The sequence below is a fragment of the Oncorhynchus nerka genome, linkage group LG24 (assembly GCF_034236695.1).
Source record: "Oncorhynchus nerka isolate Pitt River linkage group LG24, Oner_Uvic_2.0, whole genome shotgun sequence".
Taxonomy (NCBI): Eukaryota; Metazoa; Chordata; class Actinopteri; order Salmoniformes; family Salmonidae; genus Oncorhynchus; species Oncorhynchus nerka.
Window position 1 is genome coordinate 7,572,919 of NC_088419.1, and position 23,974 is coordinate 7,596,892.

The 23,974-nt window shown below is 46.2% G+C and overlaps 2 protein-coding genes across 2 annotated transcripts in view; one reads left to right on the plus strand and one right to left on the minus strand.

Annotated features, from left to right (window-relative positions):
- Nucleotides 1-943: 943 nt before the first annotated feature.
- On the plus strand, nt 944-3,315 carry il17a/f3 (interleukin 17a/f3). The gene is made up of 4 exons (XM_029656045.2): nt 944-1,114; nt 1,478-1,686; nt 1,955-2,095; nt 2,290-3,315. The coding sequence occupies exons 1-4, from the start codon at nt 1,100-1,102 to the stop codon at nt 2,429-2,431; spliced, it is 507 nt and encodes a 168-aa protein (XP_029511905.1). The 5' UTR covers nt 944-1,099; the 3' UTR covers nt 2,432-3,315.
- Nucleotides 3,316-5,618: 2,303 nt separating this feature from the next.
- Nucleotides 5,619-23,974, minus strand: part of LOC115126432 (inner centromere protein-like) — a 31,336-nt gene continuing 12,980 nt past the window's right edge. The window contains exons 2-8 of the mRNA XM_065008581.1: nt 22,182-22,229; nt 18,547-18,645; nt 18,142-18,347; nt 15,171-15,362; nt 11,245-11,496; nt 10,204-10,395; nt 5,619-7,692 (exon numbers count right to left, since the gene is read on the minus strand). Of these exons, the coding sequence (XP_064864653.1) occupies nt 7,540-7,692; nt 10,204-10,395; nt 11,245-11,496; nt 15,171-15,362; nt 18,142-18,347; nt 18,547-18,645; nt 22,182-22,194 (1,107 nt within the window). The 5' untranslated portion in view covers nt 22,195-22,229 and the 3' untranslated portion in view covers nt 5,619-7,539. The remainder of the gene's footprint in view (nt 7,693-10,203; nt 10,396-11,244; nt 11,497-15,170; nt 15,363-18,141; nt 18,348-18,546; nt 18,646-22,181; nt 22,230-23,974) is intronic.

Genomic DNA, 23,974 nt, shown 5'->3' on the forward strand with positions numbered 1-23,974 from the left:
AGCACACTACCATTATAGAGAGTTAAATGGGATTCTGTAGCACACTACCATTATAGAGAGTTAAATGGGATTCTGTAGCACACTACCATTATAGAGAGTTAAATGGGATTCTGTAGCACACTACCATTATACAGAGTTACATGTTGACTTCCTGAGTTAAAGGTCACGACCTGAGGTTTATGTTGATATGTGTTCCTGCTGACATGATTCTCTCAAACCCACTGTATTAACAACCAAGGTTGGGATCAATTCCATTTCAATTCCAGTCTGTTCAGAATGTTCACCAAATTCCAGTCTGTTCAGAATGTTCACCAAATTCCAGTCTATTCAGAATGTTCACCAAATTCCAGTCTGTTCAGAATGTTCACCAAATTCCAGTCTGTTCAGAATGTTCACCAAATTCCAGTCTATTCAGAATGTTCACCAAATTCCAGTCTATTCAGAATGTTCACCAAATTCCAGTCTGTTCAGAATGTTCACCAAATTCCAGTCTATTCAGAATGTTCACCAAATTCCAGTCTATTCAGAATGTTCACCAAATTCCAGTCTATTCAGAATGTTCACCAAATTCCAGTCTATTCAGAATGTTCACCAAATTCCAGTCTATTCAGAATGTTCACCAAATTCCAGTCTGTTCAGAATGTTCACCAAATTCCAGTGAACATTTTGTTTTGCTCATTGAAAAAGCATTGAAGATAATTGAATTTAGAATTTCAGTGTAGCTCCTGATTTGACTGGAATTCAAATGGAATTGACCCCAACCTTGGTTGTTAATTAATACTTAATAGATATTCTATGGTTTTGCATTTCATTACATATGCTCTGAAACATCTTGATACTATCTCTGGGATAAAAAAATAAAAAAAATCGAACTACATCATCAATATTTTTGATCTAAGTGTGTTATCTGTTGATCGACGACAGTCACCGGAAATACGTACAGCGTTGGAACCTTCCCTGCTTCTAGAACAAAGGCAACTTGAAACATTCTGTCACAGCAACGTTTCCCTCTGAAGAGACAGACAGACAGCAGAGAGAGCGAGAAAGAGAGAGAGAGACAGACAGAGACAGATAGACAGAGCGAGAGAGAGAGAGAGATATGCTTCTGGCCACGGTGAGTCTCAACTGTTCTTTAACCCCTTGCTACGAATAGGACAATTTCACTATGTACAGTTTTGCCTGTTAGGATATCAGGTAGGGGTGGATAGGGGACATTTTTCTGCCAATTCATTTTTGATTTTGACATTTAATTTAGACTTTGTTTGTCTGCGTTTACACAGACAGCCCAATTCTGATCTTTTTCCTCTAATTGGTCTTTCCAATAATTAGGCAAAAGATCAGAATTGGGTTGTCTGTGTAAACCAGCCTTTGTATCACGATAACTTTATGTGCTGTTCGTTACTAAATGACCACCATTTTTACAAGTGTTATTATAGATATGGGTGAACGGGTATTGAAGCTCTGTCGTGTTGGTCAGGTCTTCAGAGGTTTACTGGTGCTGGGTCTGATCATGTCACTGGATGGACGTAAGAAATGCCAGGAGACCAAACGGAAGGCAGCCAATGGCTCCGGACCAGTCGAACAGAGAGTAATGACTGTAGGTTTAGTTCTGGATCCTAACCTGAAGACCGCTGTCTTCCCTGTCCTTCATAAAGCCACCAGGTCTCTCTCTCCGTGGACATACAGGTGACTTTGTTATAGTACAGCTACTGTTGGACATGGATGTGATGTGTTCATAACTAAAACAATTTACATAAATGACAAGTTTAACGGAAATAGAATGAATATATATATATTATTAAATGTGTTTTGTGGCATTTTGTGTCTCGATGATATACACTTTACACTTTTTTTTTTTAGGCGACGAATAACAGGTCTCTCTCTCTCTCTCTCTCTCTCTCTCTCTATCTATTCCCCTCCCCACCCCCCTATTCCGCCCGCTCTCCCTAACCAGCGACACATACGATGAGACCCGGGTCCCTCAACATATCTCCCAGGCTCAGTGCCAGAGGTCTGGCTGTCTAACCCCAGACGGAGAAGAGGACATGGGGTTGGAGTCCAAACCCATACTCCATCAGACCTTGGTGCTCCGCAGGTAATCTTTGGACATATTATGATATTATTACGATTACTGACTTACCTTATCTTAAATCGCTCCTCAGAGGATACATTTCATGTATTGAATTGAATTAAGTTCACTTTTGTTTGAGAAATAAAAGGGTGATAAATGTACTGTTATAATTAATATATCTGAATCAGTTGTCTGACCTTTGGGGACTTTTTTTGCAGGGTTCAGGGAGAGAAGGGCAGCAACGGGGGGAAGGGGAGGAAGAAGGGGAAGAAGAAGTGTTATTTCTACAAACTGGACAGTGAGAGTGTAAATGTGGGCTGTACCTGTGTGAGACCCAGCATTTTCCATCAGAAGCAGTGATAATAAGATAACTCCTAATTCAAGGAAAATCATTTCAAAATTCTTTAAATATAAAAAGTTTCCATGGAAAATGGATATCTGATTATCTTCTACATTTCCTGAATTGAAATGGACCCTAAACTCTGTAGAGTAGCATGGCTGTAACGTAGATGTCTTAGAAGGGAATAATGAACGTTGATGTGTTTTTTGTCTTTGGCTTTGATGTTGACCCGTGGAAATGGACAAAGTGATGTATTTGACCTCTTGACATATAGTCTACCTGGAAACGTCTGAGGTCAACAGGCAGGGTTCACATTCTCTGTTCGTACTTTCCTACCGTGTTTTAGTTCATTTAAATGACTTGTTAAATGACTTGTTAAATGACTTGTTAAATGACTTGTTATTGTTAAATGACTTGTTAAATGACTTGTTAAATGACTTGTTTATTTAAAGGGATGCTTCGGGATTTTGGCAATGATGCCCTTTGTCTACTTCCCCAGAGTCAGATGAAGTCGTGGATACCATTTTTATGTCTCTGTGTTTAGTATGAAGGAAGTTAGAGGTAGTGTTGTGAGCCAATGCTAACTAGCGTTAGCACAATGGCACAATGGCACAATGGCGAAGTCTAGGAGTATCTGCTATCATTGCCAAAATGCCGAAGTATTCCTTTAAAATACTTGTTAATTAAATTATACCTGTTTAATATAAATGACAGTGACATCATTAACGTTAAGTTGCACAAGACTAAAATGTCAATGTAAACATTCATTTTTTTTTCATTCAAATATTCTTATTGTATAGGAATGTCCATATGATATTTAGCCTGTGACTAAATATTGACCCTAGTTTGTAGTAGAACGAACACTTACCACTTAATGTGTTTCTGAATAAATTCTATTATTTTGTTCTAAAAGTGTTATTAGTATTTATTATGCAAGTCACTCTGGATAAGAGTGTCTGCTAAATGACCGACATGTAAACAACAGAGGACAGAGAAGAGAGATCACCTGGAGCTGTGAGTTCAGTCAACAACACAACACACATAAAGACATAGCAAGTCAAATGTTCACATTCCCAGCAATACAGGGCACACATTTCCCACAATGCCACAATGAAGTCTGAGCACCCTATTCCCTATGTATTGCATTCCTTTTGACCCAGACCCCATAGGTCCAGACCCCCATTGACCCAGACCCCATAGGTCCAGACCCCCATTGACCCAGACCCCCATTGACCCAGACCCCATAGGTCCAGACCCCCATTGACCCAGACCCCATAGGTCCAGACCCCCATTGACCCAGACCCCCATTGACCCAGACCCCATAGGTCCAGACCCCCATTGACCCAGACCCCCATTGACCCAGACCCCCATTGACCCAGACCCCCATTGACCCAGACCCCCTTTGACCCAGACCCCATAGGTCCAGACTCCCATTGACCCAGACCCCCATTGACCCAGACCCCCATTGACCCAGACCCCCTTTGACCCAGACCCCATAGGTCCAGACTCCCATTGACCCAGACCCCCATTGACCCAGACCCCCATTGACCCAGACCCCCATAGGGCTCTGGTAAAAAGTAGGACATTATGTACAGTCGTGGCCAAACGTTTTGAGAATGACACAAATATTACATTTCACAAAGTCTGCTGCCTCAGTTTGTATGATGGCAATTTGTATATACTCCAGAATGTTATGAAGAGTGATCAGATGCATTGCAATTAATTTCAAAGTCCCTCTTTGCCATGCAAATGAACTGAATCCTTCCCAAAAGAAAAATCGATTAAATTGAGATTTTGTGTCACTGTCCTAAACACAATAGCCCATAATGTCAAAGTGGAATTATGTTTTTAGAAATTGTACAAATTAATTCAAAATGAAAAGTTGAAATGTCTTATGTCAAGTATTCAACCCCTTTGTTACTTAATTATTATTATTATTTTTTAAATAATTTTACTAGGCAAGTCAGTTAAGAACAAATTCTTATTTACAAGGACGGCCTACAGGGGAACAGTGGATTAATTGTTAAGGGGGCAGGCAGAACAACAGATTTGTACCATGTCAGCTCTGGGATTTGATCCAGCAACCTTTCAGTTACTGGCCCAACGCTCTAACCACTAGGCTACCCTGCCGCCCCAAGATGTGGCAAGCCTAAATACGTTCTGGAGTAAAAAGAATATGCTTAAGTCACATAATAAGTTGCATGGACTCACTCTGTGTTCAATGATAGTGTTTAACATGATTTTTGTAATGACTATCTCATCTCTGTACCCCACACATAAGGTCCCTCAGTCAAGCAGTGCATTTCAAACACAGATTCAACCACAAAGACCAAGGCGGTTTTCCAATGCCTCGCGAATGGCACCTATTGGTAGATGGGTAAAAAAAAACCCACTTTGGATGGTGTATCAATACACCCAGTCACTACAAAGATACAGGCATCCTTCCTAACTCAGTTGCCGGAGAGGAAGGAAACTGCTCAGGGATTTCACCATGAGGCCAATGGTGACTTTAAAACAGTTACAGAGTTTAATGGCTGTGATACAAGAACATTTAGGATGAATAAACAGCATTGTAGTTACTCTCCAATACTAACCTAATTGACAGAGTGGCAAGGGAGACTGTACAGAATTTAAATATTCCAAAACATGCATCCTGTTTGCAACAAGGTACTAAAGTAATACTGCAAAAAAATGTGGCAAAGCAAGTCACTTTTTGTCTTGAATACAAAGTGTTCTGTTTTGGGTCAAATCCACTAGAACACATCACTGAGTACCACTCTCCATATTTCCAAGTATAGTGGTGGCTACATCATGTTATGGGAATACTTGTAATCGTTAAGGACTGAGGAGTTTTTCAGGATCAAAAATAAATGTAATGGCACAGGCAAAATCCTAGACGAAAACCTGCTTCAGTCTGCTTTACACCAGTCACTGGGAGACTAATTCACCTTTCAGCAGGACAATAACCTAAAACACAAGGCCCAATCTACACTGGAGTCGCTTACCAAGAAGACAGCGAATGTTCCTGAGTGGCCTAGTTACATTTTGGACATAACTTGGCTTGAAAATCTATGGCAAGACATGAAAATGGCTGTCTAGCAATGATCAACAACCAACTTGACAGAGCTTGAAGAATTTGTGCAAATATTGTACAATCCAGGTGTGCAAAGTTTTTAGAGACTTACACAGAGAGACTCACAGCTATAATCGATGCCAAAGGGGATTCAAACATTTATTGACTGTTTTGAATACTTACGTAAATGAGATATTTCTGTATGTCATTTTTAATACATTTGCTAAAATTATTTGAGAGTATTTGAGACATATTTAGCCTTTTCCAATGACACAATCCAATCTTTTGTCTGATATACACAAATGATTTATCATTGACAGTGTTCCCCGGTAAATTCAAAATAGTGCATGAGTGAATGACGTGCATGAGTTGGTTACAGCATCCCGATAAAGCTGTAGGGAAAAACATATCACATTGTAAATCATTTTGATGTGTAAGCACCTGCAAGTGAGATACAGAGTGTGGATGTTGTTGAGTCAGCTAGTGGGATAGTGGGCTCTAAGGGTGTGTTCAGTCAGCTCTGGGATAGTGGGCTCTAAGGGTGTGTTCAGTCAGCTCTGGAATAGTGGGCTCTAAGGGTGTGTTCAGTCAGCTCTGGGATAGTGGGCTCTGGGGGTGTGTTCAGTCAGCTCTGGGATAGTGGGCTCTGAGGGTGTGTTCAGTCAGCTCTGGGATATTGGGCTCTAAGGGTGTGTTCAGTCAGCTCTGGGATAGTGGGCTCTGAGGGTGTGTTCAGTCAGCTCTGGGATAGTGGGATCTGAGGGTGTGTTCAGCCAGCTCTGGGATAGTGGGCTCTAAGGGTGTGTTCAGCCAGCTCTGGGATAGTGGGCTCTGAGGGTGTGTTCAGTCAGCTCTGGGATAGTGGGCTCTGAGGGTGTGTTCAGTCAGCTCTGGGATAGTGGGCTCTGAGGGTGTGTTCAGTCAGCTCTGGGATAGTGGGCTCTGAGGGTGTGTTCAGTCAGCTCTGGGATAGTGGGCTCTAAGGGTGTGTTCAGCCAGCTCTGGGATAGTGGGCTCTGAGGGTGTGTTCAGCCAGCTCTGGGATAGTGGGCTCTGAGGGTGTGTTCAGTCAGCTAGTGGGATAGTGGGCTCTGAGGGTGTGTTCAGTCAGCTCTGGGATAGTGGGCTCTGGGGGTGTGTTCAGCCAGCTCTGGGATAGTGGGCTCTGAGGGTGTGTTCAGCCAGCTCTGGGATAGTGGGCTCTGAGGGTGTGTTCAGTCAGCTCTGGGATAGTGGGCTCTGAGGGTGTGTTCAGTCAGCTCTGGGATAGTGGGCTCTGAGGGTGTGTTCAGTCAGCTCTGGGATGGTGGGCTCTGAGGGTGTGTTCAGTCAGCTCTGGGATAGTGGGCTCTGAGGGTGTGTTCAGTCAGCTCTGGGATGGTGGGCTCTGAGGGTGTGTTCAGTCAGCTCTGGGATAGTGGGCTCTGAGGGTGTGTTCAGCCAGCTCTGGGATAGTGGGCTCTGAGGGTGTGTTCAGTCAGCTCTGGGATAGTGGGCTCTGAGGGTGTGTTCAGTCAGCTCTGGGATAGTGGGCTCTGAGGGTGTGTTCAGCCAGCTCTGGGATAGTGGGCTCTGAGGGTGTGTTCAGTCAGCTCTGGGATAGTGGGCTCTAAGGGTGTGTTCAGTCAGCTCTGGGATAGTGGGCTCTAAGGGTGTGTTCAGCCAGCTCTGGGATAGTGGGCTCTGAGGGTGTGTTCAGCCAGCTCTGGGATAGTGGGCTCTAAGGGTGTGTTCAGCCAGCTCTGGGATAGTGGGCTCTAAGGGTGTGGTACTGTATGTTTCGGCGCTGACTGAGGCACCATATTGATAGCCTACCACTCCACTGTGTTCCACCACAAACACCAGATTCACTCTGTCTATCCCCACATAATTAACATCGTCATTAAAACACCCATTCACACCAAGATCCACTCACACTCTGGTGCACCTTACATTGCCAGCCAGACACCTTCTTGTCTCTTTTATTTCATCACAATGTTTTTGTTGTGTGTTGTGGAATCCCTGTTTAGTTTTGTTCGTTACCGTATACATTAACATGAACATTGACTCCTGTGTTCATAGTTCAGATTGGCTTGTTTTCAGGTCAATTTTTTTTATTGACTCACAAAACCCACTCCCTCGCTCCCTCGCTCCCTCGCTCCACTCGTCTTCCAGCTGGCTTCCTCCTTCAGTTCTTTTTTTCTTCCTCACCTCTTCGCCGTGTTTATTCTGCCACATGGAAAACAACAACAATATTTACATTTAGGAATCTATTAGCATTAAGTCGGTAAAACTCAGATATGAACAGAATAAAACAAATATCTCCCGAGGTTCTCAAGAGAGACACTCAACATGGGAATGACCAGACAAAAACTTGGACAAGCTAGACACCAGAATGTGTTTAGTGTCTGTATAATTATGAGGTTTGAGATTTTAGACAGGAGGAATATATGCTAGATGAGAATTTGTGGTGATGCAATTTTTTTTAGAGTTAGAATAGATTAACTAAAGGGAGACAGAAAGAGAGTAAGAGAGAGAGACACTAGACTAGGAGAGAGAGACACTAGACTAGGAGAGAGAGACACTAGACTAGGAGAGAGAGACACTAGACTAGGAGAGAGAGACACTAGACTAGGAGAGAGAGACACTAGACTAGGAGAGAGAGACACTAGACTAGGAGAGAGAGACAATAGACTAGGAGAGAGAGAGACACTAGACTAGGAGAGAGAGACACTAGACAAGGAGAGAGAGACACTAGACTAGGAGAGAGAGACACTAGACTAGGAGAGAGAGACACTAGACTAGGAGAGAGAGACAATAGACTAGGAGAGAGAGACACTAGACTAGGAGAGAGAGACACTAGACTCGGAGAGAGAGACACTAGACTAGGAGAGAGAGACACTAGACTAGGAGAAAGAGACACTAGACTAGGAGAGAGAGACACTAGACTAGGAGAGAGAGAGACACTAGACTAGGAGAGAGAGACACTAGACTAGGAGAGAGAGACACTAGACTAGGAGAGAGAGACAATAGACTAGGAGAGAGAGGCACTAGACTAGGAGAGAGAGACACTAGACTAGGAGAGAGAGGCACTAGACTAGGAGAGAGAGACACTAGACTCGGAGAGAGAGACACTAGAAAGACTAGGAGAGAGAGACACTAGAAAGACTAGGAGAGAGAGACACTAGACTAGGAGAGAGATACACTAGAGAGGGAGATTAAAGAGAGAGGGAGATTAAAGAGAAAGGGACACTAAAGAGAGCGAGAGAGAGACTAGAGAGAGGGAGACTAGAGAGAGGGAGACTAGAGAGAGGGAGACTAGAGAGAGGGAGACTAGAGAGAGAGAGAGACTAGAGAGAGGGAGACTAGAGAGAGGGAGACTAGAGAGAGAGAGACTAGAAAGAGGGAGACTAGAAAGAGGGAGACTAGAGAGAGGGAGTTTAGAGAGAGAGAGACTAGAGAGAGGGAGACTAGAGAGAGAGAGACTAGAAAGAGGGAGACTAGAGAGAGGGAGACTAGAGAGAGGGAGACTAGAGAGAGAGAGACTAGAAAGAGGGAGACTAGAGAGAGGGAGACTAGAGAGAGAGAGACTAGAAAGAGGGAGACTAGAGAGAGGGAGACTAGAGATAGGGAGACTAGAGCGAGAGAGACTAGAAAGAGGGAGACTAGAGAGAGGGAGACTAGAGAGAGAGACTAGAGAGAGGGAGACTAGAGAGAGAGAGACTAGAAAGAGGGAGACTAGAGAGAGAGAGACTAGAGAGAGGGAGCCTAAATTGAGAGGGTCTAAAGGGAAGAGGGTGACTAAAGTCAGAAGGAGATTAAAAAGAGAGGAGACTAAAGAGGGGAAGATTAAAGAGGGAAAGAGGAAGAACAAAGAGAGAGGGAGACTAAAGACAGGGAAATTAAAGATAGAGGGAAATTAAAGAGAGAGGGAGACTAAAGAGCGAGGGAGACTAAAGAGCGAGGGCGATTAAAGACAGGGAAATTAAAGAGAGAGGGAAATTAAAGAGAGTGGAAATTAAAGAGAGAGGGAGACTAAAGAGAGAGAGACTAATGAGGGAGACTAAAGACTGAGGGAAAATAAAAAGAAAGAGAGAAAGAGAGACTAGAGAGAGAGAGAGAGACTAAAGAGGGATACTAAAGACTGAGGGAGATTAAAGAGAGAGGAGACTAAAGAGAGAGGGAGACACTAAAGAGGGAGACTAAAGACACAGGGAGATTAAAAAGAGAGAGAAAGAGACACTAGAGAGAGAGACTAAAGACAGAGGGAGATTAAAGAGAGAGGAGACTAAAGAGAGAGGAGACTAAAGTTAGAGGGAGATTAAAGAGGGAAAGAGGAAAATCAAAGAGAAAGGGAGATTAAGGAGTGAGGGAGATTAAATAGTGAGCGAGACTGATGAGCAAGAGTGCCTATTGAGCGAGGGAGATTAAAGAGAGAGAGAGATTAAAGAGAGAGGGAGACTAAATAGAGAGGGAGATTAAAGAGAGAGGGAGATTAAAGAGAGAGGGATACTAAAGAGAGAGGGAGATTAAAGAGAGGGGGAGACTAAAGAGAGTTAGGAGAAAGATATAGAGATATATAGAAATAGAGAGTGATAGAGACGGGAGGGAGAGAGATAAGCTCAAGAATAAGAAAGGAGAGGTAAACGTTACTTCTCCTAGAGAAGAGACTATAGAGAGAGAGACAGAGAGCGTGACTAGAGGGAAAGAGAAAGAAACTCGAGAGAAAGAAAGCATCACCTTCTCTTGCAGTCGTTCCAACATGGCCGCCAGTAGAGCCTCTCTGTTCTCCTTGTTGGCCTCCATCTTCTGCTCCAGCTTCTCCTTGGCGTTCTTGATGAAGTTGTTGTTCTCATCTAAGGCCTTCTGAATCACCTCTCTCTCGTGCTCTCTCTTCTCTGCCAGGTGCTTCAGCAACTCAGCCTCCTGGCACTAGAGGGCGGTGTGAGGAGAGTATCAGGAGCAGGATACAAACAGACATGGATTATGGTGAGTGTGTTTATGCGTGGTGAGTGTGTTTATGCGTGGTGAGTGTAAGTGCATGATAATGTGTGTGTGTGTCTTCCCTGCCTCATCTTCCTCCTCATCTTCCTCTTCTCCTCTACCTCCTCCCTATCTCCTAGTGTCTCCTCTCTGTCTCCTAGTGTGTCTCCTCTACCTCCTCCCTGTCTCCTAGTGTCTCCTCTTCTCATCCCCATCTCCTAGTGTCTCTTCCTCCCAGTCTCCTTGTGTGTCTCCTCTCCTCCTCCCCATCTCCTAGTGTCTCTTCCTCCCTGTCTCCTTGTGTGTCTCCTCTACTCCTCCCTGTCTCCTTGTGTGTCTCCTCTCCTCCTCCCCGTCTCCTAGTGTCTCTTCCTCCCTGTCTCCTTGTGTGTCTCCTCTACTCCTCCCTGTCTCCTTGTGTGTCTCCTCTACAACTCCCTGTCTCCTTGTGTGTCTCCTCTCCTCCTCCCTGTCTCCTTGTGTGTCTCCTCCCCTCCTCCCTGTCTCCTAGTGTTTCCTCCCTGTCCTCCTCACCTTCCTCCTCTCCTTTCCTCTCTTCCCTGTCCTCCTCACCTTCCTCCTCTCCTCCCTGTCCTCCTCACCTTCCTCCTCTCCCCCTCCCTGTCCTCCTCACCTTCCTCCTCTCCCCCTCCCTGTCCTCCTCACCTACCTCCTCTCCTCTCCTCCCTGTCCTCCTCACCTTCCTCCTCTCCCCCTCCCTGTCCTCCTCACCTTCCTCCTCTCCCCCTCCCTGTCCTCCTCACCTACCTCCTCTCCTCTCCTCCCTGTCCTCCTCACCTTCCTCCTCTCCTCTGCAGCCTCTAGTTTCTTCTGGATCTCCTCCATGGAGAGTTCTCTGCGTTGGGGCATGGTAGCGTTGAACTCTGGGACGCCATCGAACGACGGAGGCTTCAGGATGACCTCGAAGGCCTGGCCCGAAGAACGCTTGTTCAACTCTATCACCTCCACGTCCTTCATCACACACCAGCCCAGATCCACCACATCTGCCAAAGCTAGTACCTTTTTCCTCACCTCTTCTGCATGTTTGTCCTGCCACACAGGAAAACAACAACAATATTTACATTCAGGCATCTATTAGCATTAATTCGGTAAAACCCAGACGGAAAAACAGTATAAAACAAAAGCTCCTCAATCAACATGGAAATGATCTGACAGAAACAAAAATAATGTTAAGTGTCTGTATAATATTCATTAATTCAATTTTTTTTGAAAGTGTAAAAAATGATAATTTAGAGAGACTGGTAAGTGGAAGAGAGAGGGAGATGAAAGAAAGAGTTTGATAAATAAACCAAGAGCTCCTATTGGACAAATGAAAGTCCCCGCCCCCTTTCTAATTTTCACTATTTTGCATATTTAAAAAAAATATATATAAATTAATTTCACCTTTATTTAACCAGGTAGGCTAGCTGAGAACAAGTTCTCATTTACAACTGCGACCTGGTCAAGATAAAGCAAAGCAGATTGACACAAACAACAACACAGAGTTACACATGGAATAAAAAAAACATACAGTCAATAATACAATAGAAAAAGTCTATATACAGTGAGTGCAAATGAGGTAAGATAAGGGAGGTAAGGCAATAAACAGGCCATAGTGGTGAAAATAATTACAATATAGCATTAAATACTGGAGTGATAGTTGTGCAGAAGATGAGTGTGCAAGTAGAGATACTGGGGTGCAAAGGAGCAAAATAAATAAAATAAATAACAGTGTGGGGATGAGGTAGTTGGATGGGCTGTTTACAGATGGGCTATGTAAAGGTGCAGTGATCTGTGAGATGCTCTGACAGCTGATGCTTAAAGCTAGTGAGGGAGATATGAGTCTCCAGATTCAGTGATTTTTGCAGTTCGTTCCAGTCATTGGCAGCAGAGAACTGAGAACTGGAAGGAAAGACGGCCAAAGGAGGAATTGGCTTTGGGGGTGACCAGTGAGATATACCTGCTGGAGCGCGTGCTATGGGTGGGTGTTGCTATGGTGACCAGTGAGCTGAGATAAGGCGGGGCTTTACCTAGCAAAGACTTATAGATGACCTGGAGTCTGTTGGTTTGGCGACGAATATGAAGCGAGCGCCATCCAATGAGAGCATACAGGTCCCAGTGGTGGGTAGTATATGGGGCTTTGGTGACAAAACGGATTGCACTGTGATTGACTGCATCCAATTTTCTGAGTAGAGTGTTGGAGGCTATTTTGTAAATGACATCGCCGAAGTCAAGGATCGTTAGGATAGTCAGTTTTACGAGGGTATGATTGGCAGCATGAGTGAAGGAAGCTTTGTTGCGAAACAGGAAGCCAATTCTAGTTTTAACTTTGGATTGGAGATGTTTGATATGGGTCTGGAAGGAGAGTTTACAGTCTAACCAGACACCTAAGTATTTGTAGTTGTCCACGTATTCTAAGTCAGAACCGTCCAGAGTAGTGATGCTGGATGGGCAGGCAGGTGTAGGCAGCGATTGGTTGAAGATCATACGTTTAGTTTTACTTGCATTTAAGAGCAGTTGGAGGCCACGGAAGGAGAGTTGTATGGCATTGAAGCTCGTCTTGAGGTTTGTTAACACAGTGTTAAGAAGGGCCGGATGTATACAGAATGGTGTCGTCTGCGTAGAGGTGGTTCAGAGAATCACCAGCAGCAAGAGCGACATCATTGATATATACAGAGAAAAAAGTCAGCCTGAGGATTGAACCCTGTGTTACCCACATAGAGACTGCCAGAAGTCCGGAAAACAGGCCCTCCGATTTGACACAATGATCTCTGAAAAGTAGTTGGTGAACCAGGCGAGGCAGTCATTTGAGCAACCAAGGTTGTTGAGTTTGCCGATAAGAATGTGGTGATTGACAGAGTCGAAAGCCTTGGCCAGGTCGATGAATACAGCTGCACAGTATTGTCTCTTATCGATGGCGGTTATGATATCGTTTAGGACCTTGAGCGTGGCTGAGGTGCACCCATGACCAGCTCAGAAACCAGATTGCATAGCGGAGAAGGTACGGTGGGATTCGAAATGGTCGATGATCTGTTTAGTTTGTGCTAAAGGGCGCAAATTTCTGTTTGAAAAAGCTAGCCTTTGCTTTCCTAAATGCCTGTGCATATTGGTTCCTAACTTCTCTGAAAAGTTGCATATCGCTGGGGCTATTCGATGCTAATGCAGTACGCCACAGGATGTTTTTGTGCTGGTCAAGGGCAGTCAGGTCTGGAGTGAACCAAGGACTATATCTGTTCCTGGTTCTACATTTTTAGAATGGGGCTTATTTAAGATGGTGAGGAAAGCACTTTTAAAGAACATCCAGGCAACCACTACTGATGGGATGAGGTCAATATCCTTCCAGGATACCCCGGCCAGGTCGATTAGAAAGGCCTGCTAGCTGAAGTGTTTTAGGGAGGGTTTGACAGTGATGAGAGGTGGTCGTTTGACACATTACGGACGCAGGCAATGAAGCAGTGATCGCTGATATCCTGGTTGACAAAGGCAGAGGTGTATTTGGAGGGCGAGTTAGTTAGGATGATATCTATGAGGGTGCCCATGGTTACGCATTTGGGGTTGTACCTGGTAGGTTCATTGATAATTTGTGTGAGATTGAGGGCATCACACTTAGATTGTAGGATGGCCGGGGTGTTAAGCATGTCGCAGTTTAGGTCACCTAGCAGCACGAGCTCTGAAGATAGATGGGGTATGGTGTCCAGGGCACAGCTGGGGGCAGAAGGTGGTCTATAGCAAGCTGCAACGGTGAGAGACTTGTTTCTGGAAAGGTGAATTTTTAAAAGTAGAAGCTCAAATTGTTTGGGCACAGACCTGGATAGTAAGACAGAACTCTGCAGGCTATCTCTGCAGTAGATTGCAACTCCACCATCCGGGTTGGCAGAGTGTGCTAAGGCAATGGAAAAAACAAACTTAGGGAGGAGGCTTCTAATGTTAACATGCATGAAACCAATGCTTGTACAGTTACAGAAGTCAACAAATGAGAGTGCCTGGGGAATGGGAGTGGAGCTGCAGGGCCTGGATGAACCTGTACATCACCAGAGAAACGGAGGAGAAGTTGGAAGGGTACGGCTAAAGGCTATAAGAACTGGTTGTCTAGTACGTTCGGAACAGAGAGTGAAAGGAGCAGGTTTGTGGGCACAGTAGAATTGATTCAAGGCATAATGTACAGACAAAGGTATGGTAGGATGTGAGTACAGTGGAGGTAAACCTAGGCATTGAGTGAAGATGAGAGAGCTGTTGTTATTTGTAAACTCAGGTTCCCTTTATCTAATATTAGGTTTTGGTTGAAGATCTGATAACATTCAGTGTTTAAAATATGCAAAAAATTAAGAAAATCAGAAAGGGAGAAAATACTTTTTCAAGGCACTGTAAATAAAATAGAGGGAGGGAGACTAGAGAGAGAGAGAGACTAGAGAGAGAGAGAGACTAGAGAGAGAGAGAGACTAGAGAGAGAGAGACTAGAGAGAGAGAGAGACTAGAGAGAGAGAGAGACTAGAGAGAGAGAGAGACTAGAGAGAGAGAGACTAGAGAGAGAGAGACTAGAGAGAGAGGGAGACTAGAGAGAGAGAGAGAGAGAGAGAGAGAGAAAGAGAGTAGAAAGAGACTAGAGAGACTAGAAAGAGACTAGAGAGAGAAACTCAAGATAAATAAATAAGGAGAACAGACAGACAGACAGACAGACAGACAGACAGACAGACTGAAGAGAGAATAAAGAGAAAGAGAATCACCTTCTCTTGAAGTCGTTCCAACATGGCCGCCAGTAGAGCATCTCTGTTCTCCTTGTTGGCCTCCATCTTCTGCTCCAGCTTCTCCTTGACATTCTTGATGAAGTTGTTGTTCTCCTCTAAGGCCTTCTGAATCACCTCTCTCTCGTGCTCTCTCTTCTCTGCCAGGTGCTTCAGCAACTCAGCCTCCTGGCACTAGAGGGCGGTGTGTGCAGTGGTGTCAGGATACAGACAGGTGTGTGTTTGTGCCATAGAGATACTTAGAGGATGCAACATCTGTCCCATTATGGTGCCTGAGATCATGGGCAGTGCCATTGAGGACCATCTCCATTTTGAAGAAGTCAATGTTCTTCTTCTACTTCTATGAATTAGTAAATAAACGGAACCTTCCTTAACCAATAGGAAGTCCCGCTTCAAATTGGTGAAAGTCCTCAATGGCGCTGCCAATGATAAAAACGGGCTTTTGAGAGTCCTCTATCGCTATGGTTAGTGTGTGTATGTATCTCTACTCCTCCCTGTCCTCCTCACCTTCCTCCTCTCCTCCTCCCTGTCTCCTAGTGTCTCCTCTCCTCCTCCCTGTCTCCTAGTGTCTCCTCTCCTCATCTCTGTCTCCTAGTGTCTCCTCTCCTCGTCCCTGTCTCCTAGTGTCTCCTCTCCCCTCCCTGTCCTCCTCACCTTCCTCCTCTCTTCCCTGTCCTCCTCACCTTCCTCCTCTCCTCGTCCCTGTCTCCTAGTGTCTCCTCTCCCCTCCCTGTCCTCCTCACCTTCCTCTTCTCTTCCCTGTCCTCCTCACCTTCCTCCTCTCCTCTCCTCGTCCCTGTCTCCTAGTGTCTCCTCCCCCTCCATGTCCTCATCACCTTCCTCCTCTCTTCCCTGTCCTCCTCACCTTCCTCCTCTCCTCTCCTCGTCCCTGTCTCCTAGTGTCTCCTCTCCCCTCCCTGTCCTCCTCACCTTCCTCCTCTCTTCCCTGTCCTCCTCACCTTCCTCCTCTCCTCCTCCCTGTCTCCTTGTGTGTCTCCTTTCCTCCTCCCTGTCCTCCTCTCCTCCCTGTCCTCCTCACCTTCCTCCTCTCCCCCTCCCTGTCTCCTTGTGTGTCTCCTCTCCTCCTCCCTGTCTCCTTGTGTGTCTCCTCTCCTCCTTCAACTCACCTTCCTCCTCTCCCCATCCATGTCCTCATCACCTTCCTCCTCTCCTCCCTGTCCTCCTCACCTTCCTCCTCTCCTCCCTGTCCTCCTCACCTTCCTCCTCTCCTCCCTACCTTCCTCACCTTTCTCCTCTCCTCCCTACCTTCCTCACCTTCCTCCTCTTCTCCTCCCTGTCCTCCCCACCTTCCTCCTCTCCTCTCCTCCCTGTCCTCCTCACCTTCCTACTCTCCTCTCCTCTCATCCCTGTCCTCCTCACCTACCCCCTCTCCTCTCCTCGCTGTCCTCCTCACCTTCCTCCTCTCCTCTCCTCCCTGTCCTCCTCACCTTCCTCCTCTCCTCCCTACCCTCCTCACCTTCCTCCTATCCTCCCTACCTTCCTCCTCTCCTCTCCTCCCTGTCCTCCTCACCTTCCTCCTCTCCTCCTCCCTGTCCTCCTCACCTTCCTCCTCTCCTCTCCTCTCCTACCTGTCCTCCTTACCTTCCTCCTCTCCTCCTCCCTGTCCTCCTCACCTTCCTCCTCTCCTCCCTGTCCTCCTCACCTTCCTACTATCCTCTCCTCCCTGTCCTCCTCACCTTCCTCCTCTCCTCTCCTCCCTGTCCTCCTCACCCTCCTCCTCTCCTCTCCTCCCTGTCCTCCTCACCTTCCTACTCTCCCCCTCCCTGTCTCCTCACCTTCCTCCTCTCCTCCTCCCTGTCCTCCTCACCATCCTCCTCTCCTCCTCCCTGTCCTCCTCACCTTCCTCCTCTCCTCTCCTCCCTGTCCTCCTCACCTACCTCCTCTCCTCTCCTCCCTGTCTCCTCACCTTCCTCCTCTCCTCTCCTCCCTGTCCTCCTCACCTTCCTCAACTCCTCTCCTCCCTGTCCTCCTCACCTACCTCCTCTCCTCTCCTCCCTGTCTCCTCACCTTCCTCCTCTCCTCCCTGTCCTCCTCACCTTCCTCTTCTCCCCCTCCCTGTCTCCTCACCTTCCTCCTCTCCTCTCCTCCCTGTCCTCCTCACCTACCTCCTCTCCCCCTCCCTGTCCTCCCTACCTTCCTCCTCCTCTCTTCCCTGTCCTCCTCACCTTCCTCCTCTCCCCCTCCCTGTCCTCCTCACCTTCCTCCTCCTCTCTTCCCTGTCCTCCTCACCTTCCTCCTCTCCCCCTCCCTGTCCTCCTCACCTTCCTCCTCTCCTCTCCTCTCCTCCCTGTCTCCTCACCTTCCTCCTCTCCTCCCTGTCCTCCTCACCTACCTCCTCTCCCCCTCCCTGTCCTCCCTCACCTTCCTCCTCCTCTCTTCCCTGTCCTCCTCACCTTCCTCCTCTCCTCTCCTCCCTGTCCTCCTCACCTTCCTCCTCTCCTCTCCTCCCTGTCCTCCTCACCTACCTCCTCTCCTCTCCTCCCTGTCCTCCTCACCTTCCTCCTCTCCTCTCCTCCCTGTCTCCTCACCTTCCTCCTCTCCTCTCCTCCCTGTCCTCCTCACCTTCCTCCTCCTCTCTTCCCTGTCCTCCTCACCTTCCTCCTCTCCTCTCCTCCCTGTCCTCCTCACCTTCCTCCTCTCCTCTCCTCCCTGTCCTCCTCACCTACCTCCTCTCCTCTCCTCCCTGTCCTCCTCACCTTCCTCCTCTCCTCTCCTCCCTGTCCTCCTCACCTTCCTCCTCTCCTCTCCTCCCTGTCCTCCTCACCTTCCTCCTCTCCTCTCCTCCCTGTCCTCCTCACCTTCCTCCTCTCCTCTCCTCCCTGTCCTCCTCACCTACCTCCTCTCCTCTCCTCCCTGTCCTCCTCACCTTCCTCCTCTCCCCCTCCCTGTCCTCCTCACCTTCCTCCTCTCCTTTCCTCCCTGTCCTCCTCACCTTCCTCCTCTCCTCTGCAGCCTCTAGTTTCTTCTGGATCTCCTCCATGGAGAGTTCTCTGCGTTGGGGCATGGTAGCGTTGAACTCTGGGACGCCATCGAACGACGGAGGCTTCAGGATGACCTCGAAGGCCTGGCCCGAAGAACGCTTGTTCAACTCTATCACCTCCACGTCCTTCATCACACACCAGCCCAGATCCACCACATCTGGGAATGGGACAGCAACTTTAAAACACAACCTTTAGACAACTAGCTAGCTCACATGTTTCTACATATTCTGCAAATGTATTTCTTTCTTCAATGCTTCTTCTTTTCTATTTAGTTTCTACCTGAATATGTTGTACTAATGTATGAAACGTCAGGAAGGTACAACTTATAAATGAACTTTATGAATGTGTTGTTTTACCTTCTGCTTTGTATGTGGGTTTACAGTCGATGGTCTGAAGGTTGATGCAGGAGCAGAACAGAGACACTAGGGGGAGCTCTTTCAACTTCTCTCTGTACGCTGCAGGGGAAACAAACATATAGTTATGTATACAGGGCCTTCATCTCCTCTCTGATCACAGATAAATACAGGACCTTCATCTCCTCTCTGATCACAGATAAATACAGGGCCTTCATCTCCTCTCTGATCACAGATAAATACAGGGCCTTCATCTCCTCTCTGATCACAGATAAATACAGGGCCTTCATCTCCTCTCTGGTCACAGATAAATACAGGACCTTCATCTCCTCTCTGATCACAGATAAATACAGGGCCTTCATCTCCTCTCTGATCACAGATAAATACAGGGCCTTCATCTCCTCTCTGATCACAGATAAATACAGGGCCTTCATCTCCTCTCTGATCACAGATAAATACAGGGCCTTCATCTCCTCTCTGATCACAGATAAATACAGGGCCTTCATCTCCTCTCTGGTCACAGATAAATACAGGACCTTCATCTCCTCTCTGATCACAGAGAAATACAGGGCCTTCATCTCCTCTCTGGTCACAGATAAATACAGGACCTTCATCTCCTCTCTGATCACAGAGAAATACAGGGCCTTCATCTCCTCTCTGATCACAGGTAAATGCAGGGCCTTCATCTCCTCTCTGATCACAGAGAAATACAGGGCCTTCATCTCCTCTCTGATCACAGATAAATACAGGGCCTTCATCTCCTCTCTGATCACAGAGAAATACAGGGCCTTCATCTCCTCTCTGATCACAGATAAATACAGGACCTTCATCTCCTCTCTGATCACAGATAAATACAGGGCCTTCATCTCCTCTCTGATCACAGAGAAATGCAGGGCCTTCATCTCCTCTCTGATCACAGAGAAATACAGGGCCTTCATCTCCGCTCTGATCACAGATAAATACAGATATCTCCTCTCTGATCACAGGCCTTCATCTCCTCTCTGATCACAGATAAATACAGGGCCTTCATCTCCTCTCTGATCACAGATAAATACAGGGCCTTCATCTCCTCTCTGATCACAGATAAATACAGGGCCTTCATCTCCTCTCTGATCACAGATAAATACAGGACCTTCATCTCCTCTCTGATCACAGATAAATACAGGACCTTCATCTCCTCTCTGATCACAGATAAATACAGGACCTTCATCTCCTCTCTGATCACAGATAAATACAGGGCCTTCATCTCCTCTCTGATCACAGATAAATACAGGGCCTTCGGAAAGTATTCAGACCCTTTGACTTTTCCCACATTTTGTTACTTTACATACAGCCTTATTCTAAAATTGATTACGTTGTTTCCCCCCCCCTCATCAAACTATACACAATAATGAAAAGGATTTTTAAATTTTTTTAAATTTTACAAATGTATTAAAAATAGAACTCTGAAATATCCCATTTTACATAAGTATTGAGACTCTTTACTCAGCACTTTGTTGAAACACCTTTGGCAGCGATTACAGCCTCGAGTCTTCTTAGGTATGACGCTACAAGCTTGGCACACCTGTATTTGGGGGGTTTCTCCCATTCTTCTCTGCAGATCCTCTCTGTCAGGTTGAATGGGAAGAGTCGCTGCACAGCTATTTTCAGGTCTCTCCAGAGATGTTAGATCAGGTTCAAGTTCGGGATCTGGCTGGGCCACTTAACGACATTCAGAGACTTGTCCCAAAGCCACTCCTGCGTTGTCTTGGCTGTGTGCTTAGGGTCGTTGTCCTGTTAGAAGGTAAACCTTCTCTGGAGCAGGTTTTCATCAAGGATCTCTCAGTACTTTGCTTAGTTCATCTTTCCCTCAATCCTGATTAGTCTCCCAGTCACTGCCTCTGAAAAACATCCCCACAGCATGATGCTGCCACCACCATGCTTCACGGGAGGGATGGTGCCAGGTTTCCTCCAGATGTGATGCATGGCATTCAGGCCAAAGAGTTCAATCTCTGTTTCATCAGACCAGACAATCTTGTTTCTCATGGTCTGAGAGTCCTTTAGGTGCCTTTTTGGCAAACTCCAAGTGGGCTGTCATGTGCCTTTACAGAGGAGTGGCTTCCATCTGGCCACTCTACCATAAAGGCCTGATTGGTGGAGTGTAGCAGAGATGGTTGTCCTTCTGGAAGGTTCTCCCATCACCACAGAGGAACATCAGGTTCTTGGTCACCTCCCTGACCAAGGCCTTTCTCCCCTGATTGCTCAGTTTGGCCGGGAGGACAGCTTTAGGAAGTCTTGGTGCTTTAGGGAGTCTTGTTGGTTCCAAACTTCTTCCATTTAAGAATGATGGAGACACTGTGTTCTTGGGGAACTTCAATGCTGCAGACTTGTTTTGGTAACCTTCGAGTTGTGTCGAGTTCTGTGACATCCCACAGAGCATCATTAAATCCATTATAAAAAAATGGGAAAGAATATGGCACCACAACAAACCTGCCAAGAGAGGGCCGCCCACCAAAACTCACAGACCAGGCAAGGAAGGCATTAATCAGAGAGGCAACAAAGAGACCCTGAATGAGCTGCAAAGCTCCACAGCAGAGATTGGAGTATCTGTCCATAGGACCATGTTAAGCCGTACACTCCACAGAGCTGGGCTTTACGGAAGAATGGCCAGAAAAAAGCCATTGCTTAAAGACAAAATGAAGCAAAAGAAGGTACTCTAGTCAGATGAGACAAAAATGTAGCTTTTTGGCCATCAAGGAAAACGCTATGTCTGGCGCAAACCCAACACCTCGAGAACACCATCCCCACAGTGAAGCATGGTGCTGGCAGCATCATGCTGTGGGGATGTTTTTCTAGAGATTTGAGACTGGGACGGAGGTCCACCTTCCAGCAGGACAATGACCCTAAGCATACTGCTAAAGCAACACTCGAGTGGTTTAAGGGGAAACAATTAAATGTCTTGGAATGGCCTAGCCCAGACCCAGAATGGTCAAAGCCCAGACCTCAATCCAATTGAGAATCTGTGGTATGACTTAAAGATTGTTGTACACCAGCGGAACCCATCCAACCTGAAGGAGCTGGAGCAGTTTTTCCTTGAAGAATGGGCAAAAATCCCAGTGGCTAGATGTGCCAAGCTTATAGAGACATACCCCAAGAGACTTGCAGCTGTAATTGCTGCAAAAGGTGGCTCTACTAAGTATTGACTTTGGGTGGATGAATAGTTTTTTTGGGTCTTATTTCTTGTTTGTTTCACAATAAAACATATTTTGCATCTTCAAAGTGGTAGGCATGTTGTGTAAATCAAATGATAACCCCCCCCCCCCCAAAAAAAACAAAAAAAAACAAATCTATTTACTTCCAGGTTATAAGGCAATAAAATAGGAAAAATGCCAAGGGGGATGAATACTTTTGCAAGCCACTGTAGTCCACTGTACAGTGCAGTGTGTCTCTGACAGTGTAAACCTAGCCAACACCCAACTACGGCCCCTGGCTAGGCTAGACTAATAGTGTGTTATATTACATAAAATGAGGACACAAACGTATGTTTTGTTGTGTCTAAATGATGTCTCCTGTCAGCATTAATGGCCTTTTGTTGGAGGTACATTTGGGGTTTTATGAAGGTATTGTGTATTGTACTGTATATGGAGATAAGTGCTTACCTGCTAGGGTCATGATTCCACTGTGTTGAGCTCAGGTCAATGCTGTTCCTGTAGATAAAGAGGGCTTCAATGAGATTTTACTTTAGAAGAATGATTATTAAATAATCTGGAGTTAACATAACACCCAGGGTCACGCTACGTTCAAGAGACTGGTGCTTGAAGACTTAATGAGAAAATAGACAAATCTGTGAATGGTAATAAAAAAAAGTGTTAGTTTTGAAGAGAGGGTATCTGATAATCCTGATGTTTGGGATATAAGTCGTTCAGGTTAACCTTACGGCCACGCACTATAACCTGTACCAGTGTGACTGTGTGATAAATCACAGTCGTGACACGTGGAGAACTGCAGAGTGAATTCAGATGAGAGAGAAAGAGAGAGAGAGGGAGAGGGAGAGAGAGAGAGAGAGAGAGAGAGAGAGAGAGAGAGAGAAGAGAGAAAGAGAGAGAGAGAGAGAGAGAGGGAGAGAGAGAGAGAGAGAGAGAGAGAGAGAGAGAGAGAGAGAGAGAGAGAGAGAGAGAGAGAGAGAGAGAGAGAGAAATAGAGAGAGAGAGAGAGAGAGAGAGAGAGAGAGAGAGAGGGCAAGAAATGGAAAAAGAGACAGAAAAAGAGAGACTGGGAGAGGTGGAGAGGGAGAGGTGGAGAGGGAGAGGGAAGGAGGGGTGGCAGCCCTTCTCCCTCCAGATCTCTCCACCAGCTGCTCTTTCTGTCTCTACCCTTCCTCAGATGGGCTCCCCAACACTGAATTAATGCAAAATATTACCAAAATCTGTTCTTACATGACTTTCTTCTTCAGGGGCCTAACACTACTACCAACTGGGCACACACCACGTCATTTCACCAACCTGGAGTAGACGTTGAATAGACATCTGGGTAGTTTCTTCTTCAGGCTCCTAATACTATTCATTTTAGGACCAGTTCTTGGATCGAAAAGGGTTAAACCGTCCCGTATTAGTCAGGCTAACTCATAACTCCAAGTCCTCCTGACTAACCCTTAGTCAGGCTAACTCATAACTCCTAACTCCAAGTCCTCCTGACTAACCCTTAGTCAGGCTAACTCCTAACTCCAAGTCCTCCTGACTAACCCTTAGTCAGGCTAACTCATAACTCCAAGTCCTCCTGACAAACCCTTAGTCAGGCTAACTCCAAACTCCTAACTCCAAGTCCTCCTGACTAACCCTTAGTCAGGCTAACTCATAACTCCAAGTCCTCCTGACTAACCCTTAGTCAGGCTAACTCATAACTCCTAACTCCAAATCCTCCTGACTAACCCTTAGTCAGGCTAACTCATAACTCCAAGTCCTCCTGACTAACCCTTAGTCAGGCTAACTCATAACTCCTAACTCCAAGTCCTCCTGAGTAACCCTTAGTCAGGCTAACTCCTAACTCCAAGTCCTCCTGACTAACCCTTAGTCAGGCTAACTCATAACTCCAAGTCCTCCTGACTAACCCTTAGTCAGGCTAACTCATAACTCCAAGTCCTCCTGACTAACCCTTAGTCAGGCTAACTCCTAACTCCAAGTCCTCCTGACTAACCCTTAGTCAGGCTAACTCATAACTCCAAGTCCTCCTGACAAACCCTTAGTCAGGCTAACTCATAACTCCAAGTCCTCCTGACTAACCCTTAGTCAGGCTAACTCATAACTCCAAGTCCTCCTGACTAACCCCTAGTCAGGCTAACTCATAACTCCTAACTCCAAATCCTCCTGACTAACCCTTAGTCAGGCTAACTCATAACTCAAAGTCCTCCTGACTAACCCTTAGTCAGGCTAACTCCTAACTCCAAGTCCTCCTG